We start from the raw sequence: 13,204 nt of genomic DNA on the forward strand, positions 1-13,204 counted from the left end.
TGAATCTTTTTTATATTCACATTCCTGTAGGAAGCCTTCTGTGACAGAGAAAAATACATCTATATGTGAATAGTCCAGCACAGTTTAGTTTTCCATTCATCAGCTCCTTTCCAGGTGGTCAGGCATATATTGTGGCTGCTTGTGGTCCTCGCACACCAGGTTTTCATCCGACCTGTGCCAGATGCTGCAGCATGACAAACCTTCTACGTGTTTCTGGATGCTTAGCTGCTGGTCTCTGTGCAAAAAAGAGGGTTTCAGATGAACCCCCTCCTCAAATGCCTTTCTGTTGTGTGGCAGTACAGTGCTTGTTCTGCAGCCATTTTAATACCGCTCATTTGAGTCATCATGGAATTAGTGAAGGGAAAAAAAAGAAGCTACACTGGTAGTAACCCAGATGGGCTCTTCACCTGATCTACTGAAATCTGAGGTCCTGTCTTTGCTGTATACTGCTATTGTGCACAATGTGGGATGTATTAGTTACTGACATGGAAAAGTGGTAGAATATTGGGCGGGGAGGGCAGTTATTTAGTTAACAAAAGGCAAGTCCTATAAGCTGATTGAGAGGATTCATCACCAGGTCCAAGGAACTGCCACACCTGAAGTTACACAGGGCATCTCCAAATGGCTGGAGGGGAGTTGGTGAAACCTCCTTTCTCCTAGCAGACACCAGAAGCCATCCTTTGCCTTCCCTACAGATGTAAGCTTTCTTTTGAAGTTCCCGGGGGTGCCTGTCCCCTCTCTGCCCAGCACTGCCTGGCTGCGGTTGGGTTTGTTAGCATTTCCTCCAGCCAGACCAGACTTCCTGACATTCTTCTGTGCTGCAGTATATGGCAACAAGATTTTATTTTATTTACTTTGGAAGGGCAACACGTCGGCCATAGCTGCCAAGTGCAGTTGCAGACCTGCTAAAAAGAAGGAAGGAGGTGAAGGGCTTTGTCAGCTCACTTCTCTTTTTGTCCCATTTAGTTGCGTTATTGTTTTAGTGAGGGTAGATCTTGACTTGTGCCATATGCCACTCAGATGCTCTTTATAAAGCACAACTCACAGGGACCTCTTCAGAGAGGAGCATGTCAGGCTGTAGTCCTGGGTTTGTTTGAAAAGCTCATGCAGTGCAATAGAAACCCACCCAAAATTCATCCTGGCAATTTAATTTTCTTTCTTTCAGATAGGGAGACCCAGAGTCTTTGCTGGGAGCTCCTTTTGTTGCTAAAGAGGCATTAATTAGGGGCCTTGAGATAGTTTAATCCTGGCATTAATCACTGTAGTTTTGTTGCAGCTTTCTTCCCTCTTGTGGAAACCTGCTCCCATCCCATCTTCTGCAACAATAGAATAAGCACTATATCAAAAACTTGAAATTCCCTGGAAAAAACGTGTTTATTCTGAACACACAGGAGAGAATGATTTTAGGTATTGTGCCAGATTCACAAGAACACACACTGAAATCCCATTAATGGAGATGATGCAGAAATGTCCTGTGCTGCAGCCTTCAGAAATCAATTCCCAAATGACCAAAAGGAGCCCCCCTCGGCACGCTGGCTGCCGTGGGAGCTTCAAATGGTCCAGGACTAAAGGCACATGGCCCCAGTTTAACGGATAAATTAAAGCTATCTGTTCTCCCAAGTTTCTGACTTGAAATAAAACTCACACCGTACTCCTTTATTTTTTATTTTTTTTCCGTGGGAGTCTCTTGCTCACAGGCTTACAGAAATAAATCTGAGAATGTGTGACCTAAATGGCAAAAATAGGAGCCAAATGCAAAGATCCAACATAGATTATTACTATATAAAACTTGCAAAGCCCAGTCCAGGTTCTTTTAGGGAGTCTGGCCCAGGCTGGAGGAGACAAGGGACAAGAAGCATCAGGCACAAAACTGAGAAGCCCCTTTTGAAAATATGCCTCCTTTACAAACCGTTGCCATATCCCACTCTCCCCATATGTTGTATGGGTGTAAGTGATTATCTGCTCATTTTCTTGCTTCAACATATGTATTTTATTTAAAGAGACATGACTAATCCCAGCCCCCAGATTAGCTTGTTGTTTCAGTCCTGTGGGTTTTCTTAAGTCATAAAAAAATCCTCAGAGTTACGTAGAAAATTGAAAACAAAGGTTAAATAGAAGTTCCAAAAATCATCTGTGGAAATGTTTAAATTAAATCCTTGATTTAACACAGCAGTATTGTGCTGGCAGGAATGGAGGTTTACCAGTCTAGTTTTATTTACTCGGCTGATTGAAATGCAGAAAAAGTAAACATCCTGGGTTTGGTGCAATGAGGAACAAGTTAGACTTTTGAAAATGTAAGACATATTCTCCTTCGGTAGGAAGAGCTTACATTACCAATGCAGAACAATAATTTGTAGCAGGTATTCTTTTAGTAAAAAGTAATTTGTGTTTTATTTTAGCCATTTTAGAAACAAGTGAAAGTAGGGAGACAATAGGGATTATTTAATCTTTTTCTATTGAGATTTAAACTCATCTACTGGTTTCCAGATCTTTCTTGTTTAATTGTAAGATGCTAGAGCTTAGAAATAGTTTGTGATGCCAAAGGATCTGGAATCGAATATTGCATCGGGTTCACCCAGGGGACTTGATTTGCAGTACAGCAGCACTTTAATCCTTCATTACTTCTGGGTTGCAGTTGCTTGAGAGTGCACATCAAGGACATGGTGCAACAAAGGAGTCCAGCACTTGGGAGCATGCCCAGCGCACAGCTTCTGGGTGCAGAAGGCTCCATCCTGTATCTTCAGCATTCACATTTCCCAGCAGAGTAAGGGCTGAGGGTCTGTAGCAACATGCAGATTCCTTCTTCGGAGCAGCAAGTGTGGAGAGGAGGTTACGTGCACCCGTGCTACTCCGAGGAGATGCATGCCTTGGTGTGAGTGGTGGAAAGGACGAGGCACAAAGGGTTTGAAGCACAACCTAATGAATGCAAACACTTATAGGAGCCACAGTAAACCTCTGTTAAACATGACCCAAAATCCTGACTGGCCATTCCCTCTAACTTATAATGTTAAATAAAATAGCACTGCCTGTAAAGAATGAGCTTTCTGTTAAGATTTTCATGCAGCCCTACTAACAAAACAGAAAGACTAACTGAGCAGGCTGTTCAAGAATAGGGCGTTGAAAATCTCCCCTTCCCAGCCAGCTGTGCTATATGAAGCATTCTTGCACTCTTCTGACTTCTGGGGAATCCAGGTTCATATTACAGCAGTTCCAGGGATGCCTTTTGGAGAGGAATAATCCCAGAATTCCTGCTCCGGGAAAGGTTAATCTAATCCTAGGGAACAAAAAGAGCCCCCACGCTAGTGTTTGGGTCTGGATAAACTCAGATGTGAAATTAAGTGTGTGTTTTAATGGTGCTTGGGATGTGCAGGCAGTCTGTTCCCTGTCACCAGAAAACTTGACATGAGTGTTTATCAAGGATGGCTGAACAATCTGGGTATTTCTGAAAATGAGGAATATTTTTTTTTTTTCCTTGGAAAACACTCCCCTTTGCAAAGTTGAGATGTTAGCTGCAGAGTACTAAACTGGGCATTAGAAATTGCCTGCCTCACTTTCCTTGTACAAGAGCTCAGGTTATGATCTTTGTGTCTCCTATGGCCTTGAGAGAGTACCGTTCCTTCACAAGCTTGATGGTCAGCATAGCATCTCCCTGGATCCTGTGTAAGAAAGCACCATGCTTCTTAGTCCCCTGGGTAATTCAGTGCTGATCCTATATAGCCTTCATCTGCATCTCTGCATGAGCGAACTTTGAACAGGCAGCCTAAACCAAACCCAGAAAAATCCCTTGGAGTTGGCACAAAATTAAGTATTTACAAACTTCCTACCAAGAAAAGATACAGCACTTTTATATTTTGCCAGAGTGCAGAGTTTCTGAGCACCTCGGAGGCAGAAACCCTGCCAATGCTGAAAAAAACATCTGAGATCACGATTCTGTCTGGGTGCCTTTTTTACCCAGTGGTGCTGATGGCAGCACCCAATTTTGTTTGTTGCAATCTGCTGCTGTTTGGGTTTTTCACAGTCGGATTTGGTTGCTATCTGACTCTTTGGGCTTTGGGTTTTGCTTGTTTGTCTGTGTTTTTTGAGATGGATGCGTTAATGTTGAATGGTGATTGTAAAGCACTAATCTTCCCACTGACAGGTGTCATCTTTTCCAAATTAAAAAAAAAATAAAATAATGAATCAGTGGTTATCGATTTGAGAGAGTGTCCTGGAAGATATTAAATACCTACGGTCTTTCTCTAAACCCATAAATCATTATTATTGTTTTAAAAGGCCATACATTTTAAGTATTTTGTCAGAAAGCGCTGCTAGTGCTATTTGAATAATACAAATGTATCTAAAGGCTTTGCTGAATCCATATCATGTGGAAACAATCAGATATGTGGTTACACATCAGTGTTGTTTGAATTATCATGCCATGCCTTTGCAAAGTTAGGAGGAAGGAAATAAACAGGGTAAGTAATTCTGAGGGTAATTAATTACTTATAGAAAATGAGATGAGCTTAACAGAATTGCTCTTTCCACTTGCAATAATTAAGAACAAACCTCAGAAAGAAGGCCATGACTTCCTCAGATGAGTTGAGGGGGAGAGGGATGATGCTTTGCCTTTGGCAGAAGAACTCAGGCATAGGTTGCCCCGAATCCTGTGCTTGGGCATCAGGTAGGGCCAGGGAAGGTTTGGCCTCATTTGTCTGGATAAAATCTTCAGAGCTACCAGTGGAAGTCAGAAGTGGCTTTCAACCTATATAAAATTTCCCTTATGTCAGGAGGTAGGACCCCAAAATTTACAGACCTACAAGGCATGTAAAGCCAGGGGTTTCTTCTGCAAATGAAGCAGTGACAGACCAGGTGACCACCAAGATGGTTACAGAGGTCTTGAGGGGACCGGCCACCTCCTGTCAAAGACGGTGCAGGAGCCAGAAGATGAGACTTGGGAATGATGGCTTGGAAAGCCATGTGATGAACAGCAGCAGCCTAAGGAAGGCAGTTAGGAAGACGGTTGGCTTCATGCCATCAAGGTGGTAACTTTGTCACGAAATGTGAAGGCAAAATCCTTTAAGCACTCTTTTATTGCTTGCAATTGATTTTTCTCACCATGAAGACACTGCTTCACTAATTAGAGATGAACCCATTTGCTTTATGAGTGGAGTGCTGGACTTTCCAACTCCTTTCTGTAGATTTTCAGCACTTCGATAAATCAGTCTTCTCTAATCCTTGAAATTTAAAAGAAAAAAAAAAAAAAAAAAAGGGAAAAAGAAAACAAACATCCCTACTGCCTCATATTGGCAGGCAGTGGGGAGACACCATAGCACACTTTATTTTGTGTCTCTCCCATGCTTGCCTGCAGGAAGTGTCTGTCTCTCTGCTTTATTTGCGCCATATTAAAATTAATTCCACAGGTCTTTCTGAACGCTTTTGAGGGGGCACGTCATCCATCTATTTTTATTTGGGTTTCATCACCCATAACAGCTACTAAAAGTCCTGTGTACTCACTTTGGCATTTTTGATTGCTAGCCAAACTGTGTTATTGTGGGGCCCGAGCACTGAGTCCATGTGCTTACTGAGCCTTTTCCTACTATCAGAGAGATGGGAAAATACTCTGAATTGTCGAAAGCAATAAATTTGAGTTAGGTAAAGTTAAACCATAAAGCATTGAATAAAATGATAACACCTGAAGTTGATTAGTTATGAAGGGTTTTATTTAAGGCCCAGTTTTACTCTAAATGGGCTCAAAAACTATACTTTGTTAAATATATATATATAAAAAAGGTAAGTAAACTCTTTTCAAAATGTAAGTAGACCAGACATTATTCTTTTTAAATGAGAGCTGAATAGCTGCTTTTTGATACCAGGCTTTCTCTGTTCAGCAGCATTTTAGGACCAATCTGTGTGTGAAGGTAAATTCTTGCTTTACTTTTCCTGCTGAAAAAAAAAATGAAGGCTTGAGCAATCCAGGATATTGCTAATCTACATACATGGAAGCGGTTTGCACCATACGATATAAATTGCAGTTTGTCTGTGCCTCTGTATTGGGCTGTCAGTGTATATTCTGGCAATTCAGTTGCCTTGTGTCAAAAGGTACATGTTGGGGTTTTAAAATGATAGGCAGTGAGAAAGGGGTTTCCTAGGTTAGGATGCATTGGTTTTGAAATTCCTTAAGCATCTAAACAAGGATATAAGTAGCTAATTTTAGCGACTTTTTTAAAAAGTATTAGTCTGGAAATATCACAGGAATATAGAATATGAACAATCCTTTCTCCTTTCTCATTATTGAAGGAGAAAGTACTCTGGGAAATTGAAAGACATCTAACTTAAATAAGATTTTGAAAGAGTTTTACATGATGTGTAATTAACCTTAAGAAGTCTTTGCCCCAAGGTAAAGTCAGGGCTTTTTTAAGATTAGAAAATGAATTAGGTATTTATATGGATTGGTAGACCATCCACTATCCATCATCTGGGCTGCAGAGAAACACAAGGGAGGTAAGGTAAGATTTCACAGGTTAAAGTAATAACGCAACCACTAAAGATCGTCTTTTTAGCTTCAGGTATTTGAACATGAAGCCCCCACCTAAGCCATCATTCAGGTTTCTTTTGCAGTCAGGAGAGAAAGGTATTTCTTCAGGGAATGGCAAAGCCTCATCTACCTTAAATACCTGTTCTTGTAGGGGATAAATTGTTCTTTGGGAGTGCCAGTCTCCTGTTAACTATGGAGGGATCAGAGTCACATAGTTTAAATTCAATGGACTGTATCCCTTACTGCCAGGAATTGGAAGAATATATCCAAATCTGGAGAAAACACGTTAGATCTAGCATCTCACGCTATGCTAGGCTAGGTTTTCCAACAATTTCTGCTTCAAATATTATCTGCTTGTACCCCTAGTGAATATAATCTCAGTTTTCCAGTTAGCAACTCCATTTTCCTGTGAGCTAAGGTTCTTTCAAGGCTTTTCTCTTGTCTAAGTGGGGAGGTTTATGTATTGCAGATAATGACACAGTATTACTGCAGCACTGATAGGTTTCACGGACTTTACCAGGGGCAAAAAAAACATTCTGAAGTAATTTTTGTGAGACACGAATCATTGCTTACACAAGAGTTAAGCTTCTTACAACACTTGAGTTGGTAAAATGAAAAGGAATGATCTGTATGTCATGAGGGATATAAGAGACTAAGTCCTGTGGGCCCTATGTGTGGATTTGAAGTGTTTGGGAGTTAGGGGTTTCTTAAAATCTCACTTCTTTAGGCACCTGCTTGCTTTGGGAAGTGGGTCCTAGGCACATCCAGGTTGGAAATGGGGTACAAGCTGCTCAGGTCTTTTTGACGGCTTTCTCTAGAGCTGCTTTGAAGTGTTAGCCTCGAGCTAAAAAGCAATCCAAGTTTACCAATTTTGTGTTTTGTCTGTACAAAGATGAAATGGAGCCTTCAGCTGCCTTGAAGAAAGGCTATTACAGATTGCTGAAAAACTTTGCGAGTGTCTGGGTCACAGCAACAGAGTAAAAAAATTTCCCTAATTCTCTCTTTTTGTAAGCTATCACCAGTGACATTTCAACAGTAAAATCTTTGCCATAAAACCTGAGAGCTTCTGAACACAGTAATAGAAATTCATGCCCTGCTCCTGCCCACATTGCTGGGCTGGGAGCTCCAGACTGTCTCACATCTTCGTTTAATTTAATTGCATCGCAGGGGAGCTTCAGATCCTGTGGTGATAGACATGCCACGAGCACAGTGGGAACCTGCCCCAATGATCTTGCAGGCTGAGTGGATGAGAGGGCAGAGAGAAGCACAGGGATTTGACCAACATCATGCTACACAGCTGGGATGGGCTGGAGATTCCCGTTGGTGCAACTGCAAGGGTAGTCTTTTAATAGTAATGGCTTTTCTGTCTTCCCAGTACCTCCCCAGATGCACTGCAGATGCATAGGTCACACTGTCCCAGCCTGTGTTTTGCTAAGCTGAAGGAGCTTGGCTTTTCTTGCTGTGTCTTAGAAGCAGGGACTCAGTTCCCTGCATCAAGCTACCTACTCTACACTTGCTTTCTCTTTCCTTCCTGATCCTGATATGCTTTGTGCTTTCCCTGTGCGTTGCTAGATACCACCTTTGAGTGCCATAGGCACTCCAGTGTCCTCAGGTGTAGCTTAGCTGTCCTCATGCAGCTGGCAGATGTGGCACAGGGTCTGAGGTGAGCAGCTGGCAGAGTGGCAGCTGATGACCAGGGGGGATCCTTGCAGAGGTGACGACCGGGGGGACTGAAGGGGGTGGTTGGATGCTGGAGCAGAGCTGCAGGGAGCTGTCAATGGCTGGGTGGAAATGGGGATGGAAGCAGGGAGGGCTACAGATCAGGAATGCTGTAGGTGCTCAAGCTGACATAACCTGTTAGTGACGTGGGGACAGCTATCTTTTTCCCCATGGTATGTCCTCTACATGTATGTTGCTGCTCAGAGTGAGGCTAGGGCAAGTGTTACGAGTGTGGCCAGATCCAGCATATTCAACGACTGTTCCCTCCCTTTCCCAAAGACCTCAGGTGACCATGCCAGGGCAAAGCTGGGACTGGCAGCATCGCTGCCTCTTCTGTCTCAGCCAAGGACAAGGTGAGGAGAAAATGGGAATGTTTTGTACAGTATACTGTGTGAAACCACCTTCCTCCCATGGAGACTAAATCCTGCCCCACTGATGCTCAGACGGCCCCCCTGTGGCTTCAGTTGCATGTGAATGGTGCAGAAATTGTCCCTACATGGCTTTAGTCTTTGTGAGGAGAAAACACAAAGCCTCATCTTGGGCATATGTAGTGTCCCGCTCAGTCAGAATTTACTGCTGAAAATCATTCAGCATTAATACAGCTTCTTTCTAACTCAGGCTGAAGCAGTTCCCCTCCAAGCAGAGCAGTTTGTTTAGCAGAGGGTATAGCCTGACAGGCTGCCAGTATTGACCGAAGGAGGCTTCAGCAGGATGGACTGGCCCTGGCTACATTGGCAGGGCTAATGAGATGAACATACTGAGCCAGCCCCCATCTCTGGCATCCATGATGCCCCCTGCAAGGGATCACAGGTTGAAAGACTCCACACCAGGTGGGAGAGGAGGCCTAGGAACTAACCTGCCCTCCCCACATGTTGCACATCACCCACCACACAGGCAGTTAGGCGCACGGCCTATCCCAGGAGGGCAGGGAGACTCCCCTAGGAAAATAGCTGCGACTAATATTGTGTCCCCAGGGTGGCAGAAGCTCATTTTGAGTGGTCCATCTTGGCTGCTTCTTAACTGCAACAGGCTGCTTTGCACTTTTGCTTGGCAGAGTCTTTTCTTTGTTCTTACCCGTGAAGTGGGAGTAAATAGGTCAGTACTTTCTGTCACCCAGGGCTTTAGAAGATCCTAATGCTGTTATCTTAAAAAGAAGATAACACTGCAGTCTGGCTTGTAAGTTGGCAACTTGAGAGTTACACTTACGAAAAAGTAAATGGCATTAAAGAGGTTCCTGTAATACACTACAGCACTGCAGATGGAGAGTGCTGAAGGCACGGTGAAGTTTTGCCACCTGAACACATGAAAGCCTTCTGTGGTGACTACACCGGAGTTTCAAAACTTGTCATCTCCAGAGATAACCATAATTTTTAAAAGAGATTTCAAAGTCAATTGGCAGATGTGCGATCAGAGCCATGAGGGGTAGCTGCAGCTCGCAGCTAATCATTCTCACTTCTGTGCATGAAGTCAGCATCCTCGGTCACGTTTCAATTCCCAGGGGCAGCAAGCCAGGCGGGCTGGTGTGCACCAGGAGCACCTGATGCCGGTCCACCTTTGATTTTGGTGATGGCTGGTGGGAGAAGGGAGGGGGACTAGCAGTAAACTGTATTCTCTATGTTGTTATATTTCTAATGTTGGTGTTCTTGTCTTTATGTCTACGCATTCTTTAGCTATGAGGATAACAGACCCTTCATCAAGTAAGAATGACCTGAATGGCTGATAAATTTCATTTATCAGTGTGGTCTCATGAACCAGCTGTCAGATCAATATTGAAAAATCATTAAAGCTTCTGTCATGCGCATTTGAGGCAGAAGAGCAAACTGTGCAGGAAAACAGTCAGGCATACAGCTAACATGCAGAGTAAATGTACTGCATATGTATTGCCAACCAATTGTCACCGTATTGGCTTTATATTCTTTGATTGGACATTACTTGAATTCAAGGTGAACGTTCCCAAGTTAATCCTGTGTAGTACAGACTTGTTATACCAATAACAAGTGCTCTGTCACTGAGAGTGCTTTATGGTAATACAAATACAGAAGTAAATTTTCAGAAGGGTGCATGGATAGTAATCCATATGATTCCCATTGTAGTTAATGGGAGCAGTGCAAGTAAATCTGTGTTTGGTGCATGGGAGACTGCCTCCTTACTCACTGGAGTACCTAATTGTCCCTAATTGTAAACCTCTGATTTTCAATTACACCAGAACATGGATGGTTTTGTTCTTTATTGCTATAAAATTGCACTGTGGAAAAGAAAAACCATGAAAAAGCAACTGCAAGTCTGTACAAAGAGCAAAACAAAAACCACAGGCCGCACCAAAAAAAAACTGGGAAGACAGCCAAAAATGCCTAGAAATTACATGCCTTTGGGCATCCACGCTTTTTCTCCTGCAACCAAAAAGTAATGCGCAGTAGCACAAAATAGAAACAAATCAACTTTGCACTAGACTTTCAGTTTGTTCTTCTGGTGAAGAGTCCTTTGTGTTCATTCTTGCAGCATCATTCCCATGTTCTTTTTCATCGCTTGGTTCTTTTCTTTAATTGCGGATACGGGATGGAGCTATTCAAAGTAATCTCCATGCCCTCTTTATCTCCAGGTCTTGTTTTCTGAAGCACAACACTGTAGTGCGCAGAGTTCACACTGTTGAGGGTCTTCGAACCCACAGATTCCTTTCCATCACTGAAGGTAGCATATATCCACTAAATAACTGTTTCACTCCTGCACACCTCTGCAGCCAAAGGCTCTTTAATCGAGTTCAAGAATTGGCTGTGCTTCAGAGCAGAATAGTTTTTTGATATCCTGGGAATCATTTTTAAAAGGCTCTGTAAATGAAGGAAGCTTTTAATCGTAGAAGAGAAGAGATGTGGGAGAAAAAAAAAAAAAAAGTGTTTTCCACTTCATTTGTTATTCTTTTTTATGGAAAAAAAAAATTATTTGTATTTTTTAAATTGGCAAGCAATTAAGATGATAATGTGCTCTCACTGATGGTGGAATCACAGGGAGAAAAATATACCAAGAAGCTAAAGCTGTAAACTTTATCTAGTGGCTACCTTTCTGAAGGATTTCGAGAGTGCATTTTCAATTTGCATCGTGCTAAATATTTATTAGCAGGATTGACTGGAAATGCTTCAAAGGAGCTGTTCTGGTCTGCTAGATACATAATAGTGATTTTTAAAGAACTGCCTTAATAAGAACTTACCTTAGGGACCTCTTCTGGTTGTGTGGTTGAATAATACATATTTTATAAACTTCAGTGGAAGACTTAATGCTGTATTTTCGTTCTAATACCTAAAGAAGAAAAACAACAGAAAACATGAATACAACATTGATGTGCTTCTGTTTGTGACAAGCCGTGCTAGAAGGAAAAGGATTCAAGGCTGCAGCTGCCATGGAGTCTCCGTAGTGGAGATTGCCCACCTGACCTCTAAAGGACTTATTTTTCCCCTGCTGCTGCTGCTTCATCCTTCTCCCCCTTGCCCCATGCTCTGCTTAGCAGATGGAAGCTCAAATATGCCCAAACCCTGGCCAAGTTTCTACAAGGCTGATGTAGCTTAGAAAGGTAGGCAGGTCCTTGTCCCTGTGAGTCCTTATGCAGCACCCCAGGCTGCTTTGATGTGGACAAGGCAGCAGAGGTGCTGGCTGGCTTCAAGCTTGTCTGCTTTGGGGAACCGAAGGGTTAAACGCTGAGGAAGAGGTGCAAAGATCGGTTATCATTGCATTCATTTTTGTGATGTTACACCTAATGATACCAGAGGAAGACAGAAGAAAATCAAGGCCTTGAGGGAAAGGGCAAAGAGATGCTTGCAGTGCTGCTTGCTACGCACTTCCTGCTCTGCTTCCCAGGTAGAAGTTGACCCCCTCCCTTGTGCAGCAGCAATTCCTTTAAAGTTGTTGGTAGTTTAGTATGTGGAAACTAGAGAGGTGGCTAGGAGAAGGACCCAGTTCCTATCCTGCTTGTCACTTGTCACACTTCATCTCATGTCCTGGTATTGGAAGATCAGTCTCTGAGAAGTCAATTTAGCAGATGACTAAATGTTATTTAGCAGGGTAACATGGCCATCCCAGCAGAGCTTCCAGTTCTGAAAGTGCTCTGAAAAAAATAATATGCAGCAGCCATCCCAGGTCTGACTGTCCAAACAGAAGGTTGCTGGGAGAAGGCAAGAAGAAACCGCAGGCTACCCATATTTTCTTGAACAACATTTGGGGCCAAGAAATGGCTGCACCCCTACTCCTGCTTCTCTCCCAGGGTAGAGCAGGAAATAATGTTAGTTTTGCGGCTGATGTGAAGAAGGGTTGCCTCTCCTTTTCTCTGAGCACAAGTGTGGCAGCCTCTACTGTTTTAGCAAACGTGGTGTGTGAGCACCTATACATGTATATATATTTCCCCTCATTGCAGGGTGGAAGAAGTGCGAAGCAGCATCACAGAGAGCCTCCGTGTGTGGAGCCAATCTGGCGAGTGGTGAGGGCTTGCCCACCTGCTAGTAGTTGTTTGTCTGGCTTACAGGCATATGGGAGACTAGCTAAAATGGAGCAATACATTTGTCTTGGTGTTAAGCGTAAAGAAGATAATCCAGCTGGCACTTCTGCTCCAGTGAAACCAGTGGACACTAAAAAAGTGACATTTAGAGTTGTTGTTTTGGTTTGTTTATTTTCTTTTCCTGCCATTTGCAGAAATAGCATCTACATGTCATTTACATACACACTGCTTTTACTTTAAAAAAAAAATGTAGTTACAAATATGCTTTGGTTATGATAAATTTCTATGCTTATAACATTTCCATTTTTGTATATTTCCTCAAGCTTGAAGATTTGTAAACTACATCCAGCTTGGAGACAAAAATCCCTATGACTCATTTAGATACGCTATTTTCTTTTTGCTAAAACCACAGGCAAAGTCTTCCTGCTTGTAGATGTGTCCCTTCTTTTGTAGTTGAAAAAACAATCCCTTTTTTTTGTTTTGTTTCTCCT

The 13,204-nt window shown here is 42.7% G+C and overlaps 1 protein-coding gene across 27 annotated transcripts in view; it reads left to right on the plus strand.

The window, feature by feature from the left end:
• ADGRL3 (adhesion G protein-coupled receptor L3) overlaps nucleotides 1–13,204 on the plus strand; it is a 520,467-nt gene that overhangs the window by 468,303 nt on the left and 38,960 nt on the right. For 19 of the 27 annotated variants that reach the window (XM_042796493.1, XM_042796492.1, XM_042796511.1 and 16 more), the window contains one exon: nucleotides 9,904–9,930. The exons of the other annotated variants lie outside the window; for them this stretch is intronic. In XM_042796493.1, the coding sequence (XP_042652427.1) occupies nucleotides 9,904–9,930 (27 nt within the window). The remainder of the gene's footprint in view (nucleotides 1–9,903; nucleotides 9,931–13,204) is intronic. 27 annotated transcript variants of the gene reach the window in all.

This window comes from Tyto alba, unplaced genomic scaffold, assembly GCF_018691265.1.
Source record: "Tyto alba isolate M040663 unplaced genomic scaffold, T.alba_DEE_v4.0 Super-Scaffold_23, whole genome shotgun sequence".
Classification (NCBI taxonomy): domain Eukaryota; kingdom Metazoa; phylum Chordata; class Aves; order Strigiformes; family Tytonidae; genus Tyto; species Tyto alba.